We start from the raw sequence: 20399 nt of genomic DNA on the forward strand, positions 1-20399 counted from the left end.
ATATTACAAATCGTTGATTCATAAGAGAACTGCTGTTGGCAATTCTTTCCCACACCACAGCAATTCCACTGCTTTAGGTCTTTTGCTTTGCCATTATAGTCTGAGGCATGATTCTAATCTGAAGTGATAAATACCACACAAAGTGTAAAGATATAAGTACAATATTCTGTAGTATATGTGAGAAATATAAAGTATATCTGTATTGTTTGGTTATGTACTATGTGGCTATTTTATGTTATGTTATGCAATCATTTTTATTGCTATATATTTATAATTTGTGGACTTAATAAAACAATTATGGACTTCTAAATTTGTAACTATAAGCCTACAAAATTATATAGAAGACTGATACTAAAATTATTTATATTGCTCTTGTATTGATACTGTAAGTGATGGCAGACTACAATTTTCATTTTGTTAGCAACTCTGAAAATCAAGTAAACAGATTATCCAACTTTATCAGATAAACACAAGTAACGAGAGCAGTTGTATTTTAAACCATAACATTAAAAAAAAAAAAAAAATCAATAATTTTTAAGTAACAAAAAGAGGCAAATTAATAGCTCCAAAAAAGTGATCTGTTGCTATAATCTTGATAACAATTCTCTATCTTATCTGTAATATGATGTATTATTTTTGGGGGCTTATTTCTATTAGACCATTTACACTTGAAATGAGTATCTATGATACTTTTATAAAATATTGGCATTTAGCAAAAAGGTCTTGTGTGTCAGGAATAAGCATACTGAAACAAATCTTGTCACTACTGACAAAATGTAAAATATATATATTAGTTAAAAATATCCAGAAAAAATAAAATAACTTTTTAGATGGAAATTGAAACTTATTAAGAATAGTAATAAAATATTCAGATATGTGTTTAGAGTAAAATATACTGATATGTGCTTGGAGTAAAATATACAGATATTTGCTATAAATTATAGCAAAATATACATTAAGAAGCTTCCAGAATGATGTTCCCCTTTATCAGCTTGGCTGATTGGCATAACATCATTATATTCTGCACAGGAGCAAATATACATATGAACTGCTGTGTTACCCTAGTGACTGCCAATCACACAATTGGCCCTTCGAGTGGAAGCCTTGCTTTCCTGTGTTCCTTTGGAAATCCCTACAAAGATAGGTTTTAAGGTGGCAACTATTATTACAGCATATTCTTCCAGTGTTCTCCAACTTGGACAATGTACAATGGAAGGCCGTAAGTTCTTTTTGTGGGGACTGGGATATTGTTGCCTTTCTGGCAGACAAAGGTCAATGTACTGTGATGTTGAACAAATCAGTCTATATTCAGAATACCTTGTCTTTGTTGCACACACAAGTTTATGAACATATTGAATATTCTCCCTTTAAAGCTCTAAAGAAATTATAATACAAGTAAATGAATTATTTTATGCATGGTTTATTGATAAGAAAATGAGTAAATCTGGAAGCTTCATGTTATGGGATGCCAGCTTCTCCGGTTCTGTGGTAATGTACCAATAAAATCCAAACCAAATCCAGTTCTGTGATTTGTCAAAATTGCATATACTGGACTTTCTTTTGTGTCCAATTGTTGTTTGTTATAGCACCCGACGCCCTTGTAATGCTCATAATATAAGCATTCCAAGTATATTGCTGGTTTGCTTTCACTTTATTGTTATAAACAGACTGTTGACAATAGTAGTGTTCATTTCCTGCAGAACATTAAGGATTTGAACATCCTGGAGGACAAATCATGGTTCTTTCAATGTGGGCACCCTGTTTACATCTATTCCAGTACAGCCAGTGAGTGCTTTTTGCTAGGCAGCTTTTGGACAGGGATTCCATATTGAAAGATGGGACCCTCCCTCCTTCCCTCCCTCCCTCCCTCCCTCTCTCTCTCTCTCTCTCTGTGTAATATATCTGCAAGTTGTCACCTTTAAGTACAGTAATACCCCGACTTACGCGAACCCGGAGTTACGCGGTTCTTTATTTTTTCGTTTGGCAACGTTGCCGCCCACTATCTTCAAGGTTGTTTTTCATATGTTATCGATATACGGTGCGACGGCGGAGAATGAGAGCGAAAGATGAACAAAATTCAACTTTGCTGCTTTTATGTTTTTTATATCAGTGAAGGGGAAACACATTTCACCATAATAACGTAGAAACCAACACAATTCCAGCTATCGGTATAATCGCAAATGCAATTAGATCGAGTTAATACCAGTTTATAACAGATTTCAGTAGCAGAAACGCAACTGGATTTTTATTGTTTTATGGTAGTAACCCCTAGAAATGTGAGGTGTTAATAGTGTATCTCTGCCTATATGGTGTTGTTTATTCAGTTGCTACATGCGCGCAGCTTTGTTTATGCGTATCAAGCGTGCCTCCTCGTTTTGTAATTGTGCTTTATTCCCTAAAAATGAGTAAAATACTTAAAAGGTGTGAAAAGGAAGCGTCCTGGTGAAGACACTGCAGATTCAGAGAGAAAAAGAAAAGCAATTATCGATAAACAGAGGCGGACTGGATCAAAAATTCTTACCCGGGAAAATTTATAGTGGCCTCATACTATGGTTTATGGCCAAAATCACACTGGCCCACCGGGGTTTCCCCGGTAAGGCTTATGGCCAGTCCGCCTCTGTCGATAGAGAAAAAATATGAAATTGTGAAACGCTTTGAGCGAAATGAAAGACTATGTGATATTGCACGTGCTACAGGCCTAAATGAAGCAACGGCGAAAAGCACATGACAATTGCAAACTTGACAGGTTGAAAATTGAAAAGGGCTCAATTGTAAAGGGCTTAAAAATTTTAGAAAACATAGACTCCAACGAAGAATGCGTTATAGCTACAAAGCAAGGAATAAAAAAATTATTAGCTTGCTACGAAGAAATTCTGCGTGAAAAAAAGAAGGCGCTGTGTCGTCAGACGAATTTGTTAGATTTTATGAAGCCATCGACATCGAAATAACTTTTTTACGTAAGTCATTTGTTTTTTTAATACATATTTTGTATTAATATGTATAAAGAACTGCAATTTTATTAATATTTTTCTTCTAAACTAGTGTTTTTGTTAGTCCTTGGTCCCAATTAAGCAAAATTTATATGTATTTATATGCAAAGTTGTACCCCGACTTACGCGAATTCGACTTACGCGATTTTCGTCGGACCCACCTATCGCGTAACTTCGGGGTATTACTGTATAGAGTTCAGACATTTGTCCTCCTGACTAAATATAACTTCCCTATATACATCTTTGCATTAAAAATACAACAGTTGTACCGGTAAACATGATAATCTTTTGACTTCATTTCACTCTTATATTTTCTTTGCAGTTTGATATGTGTAATTCTTTATATATTTCTTTTCTGTGTATTTTATCCCTTGATAGAAGCACTCATATGTGGTGAGAAAAGCCCACCCCTGAGTGATGCTGCTTGTCCTCCATATTAGCTTCACTGGGATCCAGTGCCCTTAGCCTGAATTCTAAATACTTATAGCTGAGAGACTCAACTCCAATACACCAGTTTGGCCCCAGCTTCAACGAAACAAGTGAACCTGGGATAGCTTGCTTAAGATTAGTCATCAAAGAAGGATTACAGGCAAGCCTCCTTACATGACTGGTCCTTAATTTACCATTCCTCTATCCTCATGATGCGAGGGACAGGAGGCTCAAGCTAATTGAGGTATGCTTGGTAGCTCTGGTGTTTGCTTCTGAGTATGTTTATTGCTCAGCCTGTAGTGAAGCATTCCTTTGGTCTCAGTGGGAAGTCCAGGCAACAGAAATAAGGTACATATTACTATCCTAATAATGTTGACTTTTCTTTTGTGCTCTACAGTGACCTTATTAGAAAATCATGACATGGAAGTGCAAAACACCAACGCAAGTGAGAGAGAGAGAGAGAGAGAGAGAGTGAGTGAGTGAGAGAGATAAAACCCTAGCAATGTCAGACCCCCATACCTAGGTTTCTGATCATTCAGTTGAGAAACCTAGTGGAATAAAGCAAACATATTTCATTCAAAAGGAGTTAGAAGGATTGGCAGGGTCCCCATAATTGGTTGAAAGTTATTCTGGAGATGTCTTGAGACAAAAACATAATGAAAAGTAAAAGAAAGACATTCAGATAGTCTCTGCTAACAATTTTTATGAAGAGAATATTCATCACAAGATGTATAATTTGTACTGGTAAACATAACTGAACATTTTTGATAAATATTTGAAGTTTCAAAAGAGAACATCTGCTCTTAATCAAAGTCAACACCAAATTGAAATACAGTATATTCAATTATTATTATTTTCTGGCTGAAAGCAAATTTTTGCACATCTATCCTGTAACCACTTTATTTTATTTATTTATTTTTTTTTCTCTCTCAATTTATGTTTATGTACCCTTATGTGTTATGGAGAAATAGTAAGACACTATCGGCATTTAATGTACACAATCAGGTGTCACAGATTCCTGGTTTCTGCTTCAGTTCTGGAAATCAGAAACCAGGTCTCACAGATTCCTGGTTTCTGATTTCCAGAACTGAAGCATTCGTGGTAAGCGCACTGTTGTTTTTACCCCTGACTGATTTTTTGCTCTTCTCTATGTCCGTTTAAACAGTTCTACATACCTTTAACATGAAAATCTCTACATAGTGAGAGAGAGAACATCCCAATGCTGGTTCTGGAAATTAGCATCACTGGGATCCATTGCCCCATAGCTTATGTTTCAAGCTGCCACCAAAGAAGTCCTGTTTTTTTGCCATGCGCTGTGACCTATGGGAACTCAGAAAGGGAGATCCTGATGGTTGAGCCTAGCTTCAACACACTACTTTGGCCCATGATTTCACAGGACAGGTAGTTTTGGGATGGCTTGCCAGTGATTAGTCAGTGGTGGGTGTGCCTGCAAGAGTCAACTGTGTTTTTGCCATTCCCTACCCTCATAGTCCAAGCAACAGGTAGAAGTGCAGGTATGACTCCTATGTGTGAGAATTGTAGAACTATTTTAATCACTTCATATTTTTATAGAATTTGCTATTTTTACCAAAGCATGACGTTCATATTTTATGGATTCCTTTTATATTTTTGATATATATTTACTTCTTTTGACATGGTAACCTGTTTGGAGATTACCAAATATTTATTGATGTTTCTTTCGTTATCTAGTGGTGCACAATTGCTTTAGCTGCCAGTGTACCATTGAACACCAAATAACCAATCAACTAATAGCTTTACATCCTTCTTAAAATGAGGCTTCCAGACCTGTCTGAAATACTCAAGATGTGACATTAACCATTGCTTTATACAATGGGATAATAACCTCCTTATCCTTGCTAACAGAAGTGTCATTGAAATTGCTCCATGAGCTGGCCTAGTAGCATGTCTGCACTTCTCAGAGAACACTTCATGTCACTACAGTTATCCTAGGTCCCTTTCATTCTCCACCATCTTGAGTATAGTACCACCCAGTGCTACACTCATGATGGTGGAGTATGTCCTAACTGTCCCCTGACCATGAGGCATCCCAGGTAACAAAAATGTGGATGCCACTTCTAAACATCCCCACTCTGGATTTTCCACTCAACTGAAAGTGCCCTACGCTGACTACAAATCCATTATAAAAAAAACATGTAGGAAACAGTGGTCTCATCTCTGGCAAACTCAAATCAATAATAAACTGTTGCAGATTAAAAAAGAGCCACAACGGTGGTCATCTAGTTTCAGGAGAAGCAGACGACAAGAAGTGATTCTGGCAAGGCTCTGCATCGGTCATTCACATCCAACTCATCTGTATTTGCTTCTGGGATAGAATTCTCCTCAGTCTCTGTTTTGCCAGTCGCACATAACAATAAAACATATTCTCATTGAATGTCCCAAACTTTCATCTGTCCGAAAATCCAGCTTTAGCTCCCTATCCAACTTACAGAAGCCTTATCACATATTCTGGTAATAAAGCAAATTTGGAGGAACTGTTTCAGTATTTAAAACGCATAAGTTTGTATTATTATATATAATCATAATAATGTGAAATTAGTAATAACTAAATCATGAACAGGCACAATATAGCCCAAAAGTTCCTTGTGCCAAAAATACTACTACTACTACTGCTCCTACCTGTACTGTAGTCTTTCATGTCGAACAGTTTCAAAAGCTTTACTGAAATGTAAATATTTGTCAGAATTATTTTTTGCAGTTACTGCATCAGTACAGTTCCTTTGTTACTGCATCATATTTGTTGATCACATTGGTTTGACACAATCTTCCCTTAACAAATGTCAGATGTAATTGCCATATAACTCTATTCCTAAGATGACACTGTATTACTTCTTTAACCATTGACTCCATTATTTTCCTTGGAACATAAATCAAGCTGATCGGTCTGTGATTGCTCACTTCACTCTTTATCTCCCTTTCTGAAGAGGAAAGTCGTCTTGCACCTCCCAATCCATAGGTACCTCCCCTTAATCCATGATCGGTCTTATAATTGTGGGCTTCTTATGCATTGCATCTGTTTTTTAATGGGCACAATTAACCTGGTTGTCTGATACAAATAATCATTCAATTTACAGCTTGTTTTTGTTTTATTCAAAGCTTGTATGTTGCAGATGTGAAATGTGTTTCAGTGTACTGAGAGAGAGTGAGAGCGAATATTAACTGTACTTAACATAATAAAAAATTAAATGATATATATAGTATTGACATTAACCAAATTTTCTAAATAGTTTATGGCTTTTATTAATTCATTCATCTTCCACACTTGTAAAGTATCTTTTATGATACCAAGTTTCATTCTAACATTTAATTATTATGGGGATGGAAATCAGTAATGGCACCAGTTAGAAATCAGATATTTTTAAAACCCATATTATGAATTTAGCATTCATGCAAATGCACAAACAATGAAGTGCACATGCTTATCATTTCCTAAATTTCAGATTGGTAAGCTACACTCAAGATGTGACTTTGACACACACACACACACACATGTAATAGCATAGGAACGCCTTGGCATTGGGGCAGGTGCCAAGGGCGCTGGTATCAGAAGGGCACCACTGACAAGGCCACATCAGATCTGACCCAAACTATTTCGACACCCGAGGCTAGCTGATGAAATGGCGCCCCTAGATGATGTCGCATCAAGGTGAGAGTAGAGGGTGGGATGAAATTTAAATTTTGCCTGCACGCATCATTAAATTTTGTACAAAGCAGCACAGATCTATTTGCCGTCCAGACCATAACTTTGAAGGGACCAATCAAGCGAATGCTTCACCAGTGCATGCTCAAATGCATAGCAGTTTGCATTTCATGCATTGTATACATTCTGTGACATAGAATAAGTTTGAAGTTATAAGTAATGTGTGTATAATAGTGTTTTTGTGCTTTAAACAGGTAATCATGAATATTGTGATTTGTAATTTAAATAAAACAACAAAATCCCAATTAATTTTAGACATGCCCAGGGGTGGGTGGTCCCAAGGGTGAAGGGGTGCACTGCACCCAGGCACCAACGTTCAGTGGGCTTCTGAAACTTACATACACATATGAAGAAAATTTTAAAGGGCCACCAAATTGCGATCGCCACATACTCTAGGAATGCCCCTGGACATGCCACCAAAAGCCAAAAAGCAAACATCAGTACCACATAGAAAGACTACATAAATAGGAAATTTAAAAAAAAAAAAAATAGTTTACAAAACTGGCTTACATTAAGCCACTCCAAACACTGAAAGTGACAACTAAAACGAACAAATGATGATGCTGAGGATGCCACTGAAATGGAAGTCCCAGAAAAAGTCCAAACAGTTATTTTAAAAGAATAAGAAAGTATGGAGAATAATAAACAACAGTTGACAGAAAAAAATGATGGCAGAAATGATATTAATATGGAACATGTAAGTCTGGACTTTAATGACACAAGGAATTTTAATATGCACATAAATGGATATCTTATAGTGCAACACGATCCTGAACAGTTAAGTACGTATCCTGTCACAAAAATACAAATCTGAAGTTATTGGGAAAAAAAAAAACAGAGAAAATGGTAATTTTATTAAAAAAACAAAGATGAAATATATTGTTTTCCGTTCTTATTTGTAGTTGGCACAAATAATGTTCTATTTCATGAGAATTTGTTACAACACAAACAATTTTACAAAATGGAAATTATTAGAAAAGGATCTTCAAAAAAAGGTGGATTAATTTACGATATTGCATAAGCAGCACTAAGAATTGGTGATTTATTTGCACATCTCCAGTCCGTGGGACCTCCCCTCAGTCCATGAATGCTTTGATAATTAGGGCTAAGGGTTTGCTTATTTCCTTTGCTACCTCTTTTAATATAACTGGATTTTTTTTTTTTTTTTTTTATGTAAATCCCAAACAGGAGAGGTATTAGAACCTATAGTACTTAATACCGTGCTTGGGTTGAAGGTTGAGAAGACAAAAGAAGATATTTGTTGACATTGGACTTGAACTTCTTTAGACTGTAATTTTCAGGAAATACATACGAAAACAGCAGTTGAATGAATAAACGAGGAAGATGAAAAGTTGGTTCTGTGAGTTTGAAGTTGGACAGTAAATGGATGTTGGCTGGTAGCTGCACGTGTTCGGACTGTTTTGAAAGAGAGAGCAAGATTATAGAAACCAATTCGGAAGAACAGTGCCCAAGGAAGTATCTGTAGAAAAGGCATGCAGCAGAAACAGTATGTCTATGAGAGAGCAAGTGGAGAGACTCTGTTAGAGAGGAGTCATTAATTAATAACTGCCATCTTTTGAATGGAATCTAGAAGCCTGAGAGAGGTTTTGGAGGCACCACCCCAGATGTGGCAACAATATTCCATGGTAGGGTGGATTTCCAATTTCTACAGAGTGAACCGCTACTTGTAAGAAGAGTAATATCAAGAGCAAAAGAGAAAACCAAGTTTTTTAGATGCAGAGGAAGAAATATTTGTAATGTGCTTGTGCCAAGAGAGATTAGAAGTCAGGGTAATCCCCATAAGAGATATATCATTTTGCCTAGAAATCAGTGTCACCAAAGATAAGCATAGGAGCAGAAGAATCCTTTTTGCGAGATATAAGACAAGACTGAGTTTTAGAAGGGTTGAAATCAACTAAGTTGTCTTTGCCCACTGGAGAGTTACCTGGAGATCGGCATTTAAAGAATTGGTAGAAGATTTTTGAGAAGTTGAAGCTGATTGAGCAGGGCAAGGTTTCTCAAAATGGAAAGTGGAATGCAATGTGCTATCATCGGCAAAACTATCGATACGATTTCCCGTCAATGGAAGAAGGTCATTAATATACAAGAGGAAAAGAGTGGGGGAAAAAACTGAACCTTGGGGGACAATGGCATTAGTGGAGAAGTTAGGAGACAGAGAACCCTCTACCATCACCCTCAGTGAGCGATCAGAGTGAAAACTGGATAACCAATTACAAAAATCAGTTGGCAAGCCATAAGATGGAAGCTTGTTTAAAAGACCTTTATGCCAAACATGATCGAAAGCCTTTGAGATGTCAAGAGCAACTACATGGGTTTCACCAAACCTTTCCATTGAATTAGTCCATAAATGGGTAACATAAGCCAGAATATCACCAGTGGATCGACATTGACGGAATCCATACTGGCAATCATTGATCAGTGGGAAGGTTTCTATGTAGTTTAACAGTTGTCTGTTAATTGGATGGGAGGGATTTGTCACCCTTTTTAGGAACTGGCTGGATGTGAGCAAATTTCCAAGCAGAAGGAAAAACACCTTTGGAATAAGAAAGCGAAAAAAGGCAGCAAAGAATAAGAGTAAGTTCAGGAGCACAGGTTTTGAGAAGTGGAGAAATACCAACGGGACCTGGAGCTTTCTTAGCATCAATATTCGTCAAAATCCTTTTGACGGAAGACCACAGGAGGCACTGAATGGAGCGTGTTGGATATGGTGGGAGGTGTTTTACCAAGATCATTAATACATGAGCTGGAAGAAAAATGGGATGCTAGCAGGTCAGCTTTATGCTTGACTGAAGTGACAACAGAACCAGCTGGTTTGGACAGAGGTGGGAGCAGAGATGGGCAAAAGTTGCGGCCAATAGCTTTGACAAGAGAACAGAATGATTGGCTACCATTAGGGCAAGAAGCAAGTTTTCTACTCTTAGCCTGTTCAAACTCTAGTTTGGACTGATTAATAACTGCTTTACAATTGTTGCGAGCTTTGGTGTAGGCAGAAAATGAAACTGAAGAATTAGAAACCAGCCAATTACGATATGCAACATTCTTCTCTTGTGAACAGCCTTAGCACATTTATTGGAAAACCCAGGTTTAGATAAAGGACGAGATTTTAAAGTGGAGTGTGGGATAAAGGATTAGATTCCTGCAAGAATAATTTTACTGACACGATCTGAGCAAATGTTGACATCAGAAGTTTTGAAACAGTAATCCGACGAAAGAAAAGAAATCTCACAGGTCATCCCATTTTGCATTCCTCAACACGAGGTTGGGAATAGCCATGAGATAAAGGCTCCATTGGAGAAGAGACAATCACCAAGTTGTGATCTGAAGTGCCTAAAGGACCTCTCAATTCGACCGTGTACTTAGAAAGGTTGTTTGTGAGAAAAAGATCAAGCGTGTTGGCTATGATTAGGATTGTCCAGTATTCTTGTAGGTAAACGAACAATCTGTGCAAGGTCATTAGTAATTGCAATAGCCTCAGCATCTCGACCAGCTGGGTCGGTGTAACTAGAAAACGGAAGCCAGCTGGAGTTGTGAACATTAAAGTCACCAAGGAAAATTACCTCACTGTTAGGAAAGTTGGACTGGAGAAAGTCATGTTGCAAAGAGAGGAAGTCAAAGAGCTCCAAGTGATTAGTGGAGTTGGGAGAATGGTAGAGACAACAGATGAATTTGACACAATGAGGTAGAGAGATTTTAAGCCAGAGAAGATCAAAGAGAGGAGATTCCAAATTGCCAAGTCTCTGACAGGGAATATCAGAACGTACATATGCACATGTACCACCTTTGAGGCGAAAGGAATCATACAGCGAATAATTTGGGCATCTGAGATGAGCAGTAGTTGAATCAACCGATAACTGAGATTCTTTCAGAAAAAGTACATGGAGTTTGGAAGACTGCAAGTGGAAATGGACATCGTTGAGATTAGAATTGAGGCCACGTATATTTATGAAATGAATTAGGAAGTGTTTATGAGGTTTAGATCTTTTTGCAGATAAGCTTGCTCTATTAGTTTGACAATTCATAGTGTATTCAATAGTAAGAAAAAGTGGGTGGGATATGCTGTATGAAGTAATGAAATTTTTGGGTATGGCGTACACATGGTAAGAATATACCCAGATCCTTGAACATAACTTGGCCTCGACAGTGGCCTCCCGCATAGATACACACTACTCGGACTCCCTCCAGTCACTGTCTGGCCGAGTAGAGGTAGCAAGATTATACACTAGCTGATCCAGAAACCTCTTAGAGAGTTACCAATAGGTTCGGTTCAGTGTACTAACTAGAGGCTGGCCTGCGAACACCGTTTTAGAGCTGTATCCTCGAAATGTAAGGAATATTGGATCTTGCCACGATGTTCATCATAACCTCAAAAGTCATCAATCATACTGCATGATGGAAGAGATAGGGAGGGTTGACCAGAACTTAGCTCTAGAGACTAAACATGATGTTCATCATAACCTCAAAATAAGCAAAGTGGTGGTATTGCACCGTTTGATGAGAGTCGTCTACCACCTAGTACTGCCTGGTAACATAGAGGCGCGGCATTCCTCCATGTGGTGTGTGTGTGTGCCACACGTCGACCCCTCCTTACATTGGTTTGCACCTGGGTGGTCACCCACCACGTACTTATGCATGGAGGTTATACCCAGGATTGCTAACAGTCCCACCATCATGAAGGTGCAAGCAGAGGATTTGGCTGTCACAGACCGTCCCGACTTTGCCGAAATTGGGTCCACTTGACTTGAGTATCACCCGAATATCGGTTCCATCAGCGTTTTAGACTCCCAGGTTGCAAGTACAGCTTGTCTGGCATATCTGAGAGAATGTCTGTGACAACCTCGAGGACCAAGGATAAATCCCATCCACCAGATCCCTTTGTTATATTTAACTTCAAAAATTTCAATTTCTCCTCCACTTTTCTCTCAGTTATTACTGGAGCAATATGGCCTTAGTTGCTAATGCTCCTAAAAACCAAATAACAACGACAACTCAGTTATTACAAATTTTTTTTAACTCCTGTTAGAGTTTGAAAACCTTCTGGCCTTCACTTCCCCACAGAATTCCTCTAAGCTTGCTTTATTAGTTTGACCATTCAGTTTGTTGCTACCTGAGCAGAATCATCAACAATCGAACCGTGCGTCGATATATTAAGGACTAATCCGATTCATCCCCTTCCTTCCTTCTACAGTTTGCATTAGTAAAGAAGTTGTAAGATGTAGATCGTACAAATTGAAATGGAAATATTTGTTTTGCTAAAGTAAATCCAAGTAGGGTGATGGAAAGTGAGAATTAGCATTAATGCTCAAATATTAAGTTAAAGATAATAAATATTGAGATTGGATATTTTGTTTTAATGTAAATAAGGTGAAAGTTGGGAAAACACTGGATTTAGGAATGGACAGTTTTAGACTTGTGAATTAAAGTAGCAGCTGAAGGTAAACAAGTAATTTAAATAATACAAAAGAGCAAACAGGGACAGCAGGACTAGGTAGAGGGTGCCATTTGTGAACAGACATGAAAGGGTTGCTGAGGGCAAGAACAATAGAACCGTAAAATGGGATTACGAAGTCTTTCTTTTGATCTAAGCCACCGTTAGGAAGTAAACAGGAAGTTAGTGGAAGTCCAGTGTTCGGATCAGAAAGAAACGGCATAAGGGTGACTGATAAATTTGGGTAAGCTTGATATATTTGGCGAGGTGTGAACCCGAAAATGAGTGTTTTGGAGATGACCGGCAACATGAAAGGGCCATACTGCCGTGTGAAAAAAAAAAAAGAAAAGAAAGAAAATTCTAGAGAAGGGTCGGTTTGTGTGCTAGGGAGACAGCTGGGGTGAGTTGTTTTAGCAAATAGGAAGGAATGGAAAATTAACCAGAGTATGGGGATTGGTTGTGAGTTCTTGGTGGAGGCATTCCAAACTTGAGGAAAGAGTAAAGTTTGGGGGGGAGTAATTGGAGCTAGCGTCTCCATTCTATATCTGACTTTTCTATGGTTGAAAGGGGTCGTGAGTTGTAGGTTGAAGTACATTTTCTAGAAAGAAAAAAAAAAAAGTGAGAGAAAGGAAGTCTGGTCCGGCATTGGAAGACAGTGAATGCGGTGGTTAAGTTTAAGGTAAACGTGCAAGAAAGAAAGACTTGTCCGGCATCGGAGGGCAGTGATAGGCATTGTTAAAGTTTAAGGATAAGGTAAATGTGCAAGAAAGAAAGCCTGGTCCGACATCTGAGGGCAGTGATAATGGCCAGTTGTGCAGATAAGTGAGCTAAGAAAGGAAAGAAAGCTTGTCTGCCATGAAGAAAGCCTGAACACAAGGAAATTAGAAGTAGCAGCCATTCCGGAACATAAGTCTATTCCTCTTTTTTTTTTTTTTTTTTTTTTTATTATTGAACCCCGAATTCAAGGACTCATAATCTAGCTCTGTAAGGAATTGACCAATAATCCTTAAAAAAAAAAAAAAAAAAACATTCATGTTGAATTAGACAAGTTAATTATTAAGGTTGAGATAATTTGTTATGAATGTAAATGTGTTTGAAATAACATAAGGGTGGTAAAGGAAATGACTAAGATGATAACTAGAGATTAATTAAGGTAGATCTATAGTGAATATTATTGGGTGATCTATAGTGAATATTATTGAGTTCAGAGGTAGTACATTTTGGTAATACAATTGTAATACAGTTCATGTGTTAATGGCTAGAAACAAAAAAGAGTAATAAGCATGGAAATGAGTTTTTCTGATGTAAGTGATAGAACTTGGTAATGTAAGAGAATGATTGAGTAATCGTCCAGGATTCATATTAAGTAAGATACAATTTATCCAAACTGATATTAATAATTTGTAAATTTGAGTATAGTTGATGAGAGAGAGAGAGAGAGAGAGAGAGAGAGAGAGAGAGAGAGAGAGAGAGAGAGAGAGATAGTGTAGTGTACTGTAGTATGGTTCAAATATATGGAAATTGGTATGTAATTATTTGTTTTTTTAATGTAAATACTGTATATAATGTTCATTAAAGGTTGTAAATTTTTGTGTCTTTAATGTTCTGCTAACACCCGCTTTACACACCTTAGAATCTAGAATTTTCTGTGAATTGCAGTTTGCCAAATGTGGAGTGGGTTTAAGAATTTGCCAAATGTGGGGTGGGTTTAAAACTTCAGTAGGTTGGAAGTGAATTGCAGTTTAGTAACATTAATTTAATTATATCCACCCCCACAAAGTCTTTGCTATTCCTCTTTGCATCCTTTGCCAAAGATTTCTCCTAATCTGCCTTTGCATGCCTAACCTCCCTTGTGACTTCGTTACAGACTTGCCAAGTTACAAAGGAGGTTATGGAAGCAAAGGACACCATATATTGAAAATAATATTAAAATGTCTATTGTTCTGTGCTGAAAATAATTTGTCATTTTGTGTACATACTAGTAATATCGATACCCAGTGGTGTAGCTAAGTTTTTGGTGCCCTTCCAGGTACCACCAAGTTGCAGATGGTAATCTCTTTAGCTCTTAATTCATGCTTAGCAACACCACTATTGCCTAAATTGCTTGCAGGCCCGCTGCCCAGTTAAGTCTCTCCTTATCCGTTCATTATATGGAAAATTTTCTTTGTTCTACAGAAATTATCTTAAATATAATGATCAAGGGGAATTCAAAAAAATTCGCAAAATAGAAAAATTTGGTGAAAAGAAGTTTGTTAAACAGAGGTCAGACTGCACTTATTATTTATTATGATTTTACCAGTTATTGAAAAAAGGCGTGTAACGATGAATTTGCCAAGGGCGCCAAAAACCGAGCTATGCCTCTGCATACATGCACAATTTTTTTTATTATTATTAGAAATAAGAATAGAAACTAAAATTGGATGTAAATGTTGGTTAATATGAAAACTGCCACTTTCTTAAATATTTTATATTATATTTCTTATTTTATTTTCTCTTACAGTACAAATTTGCCATTATTGTAATGGGAAGGCCACAATATATAAATGAAGAAAATGAATATCAAGTGAACCTTCAAGATTTTTTGCCTCATCCTCAACAGGGTAAGTATAAAATTATACTCCTCCTTCTCACTGGACCGTAAAATTATACTCCTCCTTGCCACTGAACCGTAAAATTATACTCCTCCTTGCCACTGAACCGTAATATGCAAATAATTTTGATATATATCAAAATTATTTGCATATTACGGTTCAGTGGCAAAAGATATGTCTAATGCAAACATCAATAAATTGCAAGGAAGGTACATCCTTAACATTAAGGGTACATTCTGCTTGTAAGAGGAATATTTTATCACTTTTTCTTTGCAGGAAAAGTGATGAAATAGTATATATCATTTGACTGAAACGAAATGATAGTGTTTCCAAGTATGTTTTAGTTGCTGTTGGTCTCAGTATTTGTGAAAAGTAATATAATGCTTCGGTTTCATCTCAAAGACCAATTAATATTGGTCAGGTCAGGTTTTATGCATGCTGAAACTGCTTTTTTTATGCAATGCATTATACAGCAGTTTTTAGTATCTTATGGAATGCATGATGCATCATTACATTGGAAAAAGAATGAGTCCTGCTTAGTAGAACACCTGTAAGACAGTGGCATCCATGGTGATGACACAACTGTAAGTAGCCTCAGTCCAAGTTTTCTCATGAATGCCCTCTTGTAGAGTTATTAACAACTGACTCCATTATTTTCCTAGGAGCATAAATCAAGCTGATCAGTCTGTAATTGCTCACTTCACTCTTTACCTCCCTTTCTGAAGAGGAAAGTTGTTTTCCACATCTCAATCCATAGGTACCTCCCCGTAATCCATGATCAGTCTTATAATTGTTGGCTCCAGCACAGGTCAATATGTTTTTAATACATTAAAAGTTCTATACAGATAGTTCTCGACTTACGAGTTAATTCGTTCCTAGCATTCACTCGTAAAGCGGGAATTTATTTCCCATAGACATAAGGTTAAAAAATAATGGTTACATTCTCAACAATGAAATTAGTTTATGTTTAAACAATGATTGATTTATCAAAAGAAATGAAAACGTAGCCTGTGAAATCAAGCAAATTATAATAATAGAGAAATTATTTACGACTTAACAAATGTTAAAGAATGTTTATTCTTCATCATCATCATGAAGAATAAATATTGGCTTGGCACTCGTTGGTTTGTTGCAGGAGTCATCTTTCTCAGGTATGTTTCAAGAGCTGTTTGTTTCCAAGATAATCTTCTCTTTTAATTATAAATTTCACGATTGCAAGCATAAGTATTTTTTAACAGCACACACAAATTGCAACTAACACGATTTGCTTGTAGTAAAAAGTTTACGAAGCTTAAAAAAAAGGAATGAAGAGAAGATTCTGAAACTTTATTTATGTTTTTTTATTTCAGTAAAGGGGAAACACATTTCACCATAATAATGTAAAACACCACACAATTCCAGCTATCGCTATTTTCAAACAGGTAGTAAACTCGACGTCCTTGCAAATGCAAGAAGATCGAGTTTACTACCCATTTATAATTGCTTGCAGTAACAGAAAAGCCCAATAAACCGGAAAGCGCAATTGTTTTTATTATTTTATCTCTGTGACCTCCAGAAATGTGCTTTAGAAAAATATCACAAAGATGTTTAAAATTGATTCTTATAACGTAACATATGATAACGGTGAAAGTGCATTTTAATGATTGGAATTGGTAACTGACAATTTACAAACCACACTCAGGACCTTTTATATAGCTTTAAGGTCATGTTGTGACCTTAAAAATGACATTTTAGAAAGATAAATAGCTTAGTTATACAGCAAAAATTTCAACTTCTGAGATCTTGAAACAAATTACAAAAAAAAAACAGTGTGTTCACATTACAATATTTTAACAATACGATGGTATCTCTGGAACTGATTAATATCGTAAAGTTGGATACACTGTGTTGTATAGCTATGCATGTGGTTTGGAATGGGGTATTTGTGAATGTTTAACATTCATTTTTTCCAATTAATGTTCATATTTTCAGTTTTGTTGAGGGGGGGACCTCGTAAACCCGGGAACTTGTAAAGCGAGAACTTCCTGTATTTGCTTTATTTCCTATGAAGTATGATAAATCATGTGAGATGGTCAACATGGGAAGTGATTGAGAAGTGCATGACTGGATGGTTGAATGTAAGGGACAACTACTATCCATCCATAACTCCTAATCTGAAACAGTGATCAATTAGGGCCATTCAATGTTTGTCTGAGACATAAACAGGTTCAACAAGGGGTTTGCAATTTTCGTTCTATTCCAGAAACCAAAGAATAATAATAAAAATATACATGTTGTCTGCAAAGTATGAGCATAATTTTAATTTCTACTTGATGGGTTTACCAAAAACAATCTTCCCCCCCTCCACCTCATCACATCAGACTTTTCAATAAAAGGCATTTATAGTATTTGCTGTCCTAGATAAAAACAATTCACATACAGAATATATCACAAATTTTTTGTATAGTAATGAAAGTAATATTATAGATGTTTTAATTATATACTACTCTGCATGGTTTTTGATGTTTGTAAACAAATAGCTGTTTTTAACTTTTTTTTTTACGCTGATATCATAAATGTTATTTATTTATTATTATTATTTTTTTTTTATCCTGTACCGTTTTTTCACAAATCACTTAAGTTTGTTATATTGGATAAACAACTTATGTGTTCGAGACACACTAATATTCGTAAAATCGGACAGATGCTTTTCTCTTGTAGAGAATCTTAGTCCTCATTTTGAATTTAAATCTATGTTTTGAAATTTAACCAAATCAAAAATAAAAATAGAATACTAAATATAATAAATGGGATCTTAATATTATATTTTGTCAAGAAATCTCTTACCTGAGATATTTTTTTGAATAACTGCATCCACGTAAGATGTAATCAGAATAGATAGAAATTGTTTTAAAGACCTGCTTAAAAGAAGGGAAAACCTTGCAACAAGACAAAGGAATAAAAATAAGCTTTTACCTTACAATAGTATAGCATCTGTCCGATTTTACGAATATTAGCAGGTCTCCATCACATAAGTTGTCTGTCCAACATGTCTAGTTTTGAGACAACCGGATTCCCGTCATGAGTTGTATTATTGACATCACATGTTGGCAAACACTGCCTTCAGTCATTTGTTTCTTAACCTTGAGAGCTCCGTGCAGCAGTGTTTATCAGTGTAACCTCATTTTATTTTTGAGGTTATCATGTTAAACTTGTGCTGAAAAGTGAGTAAAAGGTCTTCACGCAAGTGTTTGAACAATTCAAACTTATTTTGTTGTATCTGTGGAAGTTATATAATCTTCAAGAAAAAACTATCATAAAATTTCTATTGTGCTTATTTTCAAGTGAAACCCAGTGAACAAGATAAGCAATGGGCTTCACATAATATTTGTCGAACCTTTGTGGAAGTATTCAGATAGTATGAAAATGATAAAAAGAAGGCTATGCCATTTGCAATTCCCATGATTTGGTGGGAGCCTACAAACTACTGTAATGACTTTTACTTTTGGTTAGTTAATGTAGAGAGTAAGAAGAGCATTGTATATCCTTAATAGTAGAGAAAATGTCTGTTCTAGAACAATGTACTCTTTTTCATATGCAAAAAACACCTCTCTTCTCTTAAAATCATTCATCATTCATTTTTTAAAATAATCTACAAATTAAAAAAATTAAAGTTATTTATATTTTTAAGAAAATAAAGTAGGTTTAAGTGAAAAAATTACTAAAAAGGCTCTGAAATAAATTTATTAAGTCTTCTTAATAAATTTATTTATTTTCATATTTTCTTCTTCAAAATCAATTATATGAGCTTTATTTTTTCCCAATTTTTCCATACTTTTATAAATTAGTTTCATTTTTATTTTATTGTAATCTTCAATATTTTTGTGTTATTTCATGGTTGAATCTGTCTGGCAAAAATCAACCCCAGGGGCTCACATCTGGTGAGTATGGGCTTGGCACCCCAGAGTCTTCAGCTGGATATCATCATTCTTCTCTTTCTTGGTGATTCCCTTCTATTTCTGACTCTCTCTCAGGGGTAACTCGGAAATTTTTTTTTGGCTGATGCAGCAAAAGCCTCAGGCTTCCTTGCACCATATGACTAACTATAATAATAATAATTGATTTTTGTGAACAGTTACTATGTCTCCTTTTTCTGTTTTAATTATTTCACAATTTTTTTAATTGGATAACACATTAACATCTAATTATTTGTAATTTTTTTAATGGAATAGATTTTAATTATCCAGTGTTTTGTAGTCTTATTAGTTCCATTTATAAAAACAGTTTTTTCAAATAATCAAAAAAAAATTATTTGAAAAATTGTGTTTCTTTAAATGGAAATAATATTCTGCATGAAATGTGAGTAAGAAAAAAATGAAAGTGAATTTAACATATTTCACCCATATTGTAGAGATTCTAATAAAGTATATCAAAAAGAATATTATAAATCTAAAACATCACTCAAAAACAGTTATTTTGTGTGAATGTGAAAGAGAAGTCCAAAAAAATTATTTGGAAAAATACAGATTTACATGTAAGAAGTCATGTGGAAATTACAAGGGAAAAGAAATGCAAAAAATGTCATTTCTCAATTTGTAAAATATTCAAGGGTTGAAAGATATCATATAGTTTATTGTTGTTGGTATTGGGCTTAATGATAGAAGGGCTATTGAGGCCGAATTGTGTCTGTTCTGTCATTGGAGATGCTAAATTATATGCTCCTGCACAGGCCAATATGCTTTTAATTAAAAGTTCTATTTGCCTTATTTTCTATGAAATCAGATAAATCATGTGAGGTGTTCAACGTGGGAAATGATTGAGGAGTGTTTGGCCAGATAGATGAATGTAAGGGACAATCAACCAGAAAATGATTAACCATGAGTTGTCTGTGACAGGATGAGCACTTGAGGTGGGTTTTCTCCCATTAATAGATAGAGGTGTGTCCAATAGATAGATAGTGTGTCCAATTCTTAGTCTTGCCAGTATCACTTGCTCTCGTCTGTTTTGTTGGAAGCCAGAGAGCCGCAGCTTTCGGTCTTGTTTTGGTAACGCTTATTGTTTGTGTTACTTTTCTCTGTGACCATTTATCATAGTACATTTTGCATGTGTGGACTTGTAGTCAACGTGAGGAACCTGAGGATGTTGTGAGAGAGTGGGTTGAGGATTTTTATCAGCAAAGTCAGCATTTTCATTTTCCCAGAATGCTAGAATGGCTAGGGATCCAG

The 20399-nt window shown here is 35.9% G+C and overlaps 1 protein-coding gene across 1 annotated transcript in view; it reads left to right on the forward strand.

The window, feature by feature from the left end:
* The window catches only part of LOC150083216 (ubiquitin C-terminal hydrolase 7-like), a 213377-nt gene that overhangs the window by 19285 nt on the left and 173693 nt on the right, over positions 1 to 20399 (forward strand). The window contains exon 3 of the mRNA XM_090378439.1: positions 15105 to 15204. Coding sequence (XP_090234565.1) covers positions 15105 to 15204 — 100 coding nt within the window. The remainder of the gene's footprint in view (positions 1 to 15104; positions 15205 to 20399) is intronic.

The sequence above is a fragment of the Mastigoproctus giganteus genome, chromosome 7 (assembly GCF_048544385.1).
Source record: "Mastigoproctus giganteus isolate SK-2022 chromosome 7, ASM4854438v1, whole genome shotgun sequence".
NCBI lineage: Eukaryota > Metazoa > Arthropoda > Arachnida > Uropygi > Thelyphonidae > Mastigoproctus > Mastigoproctus giganteus.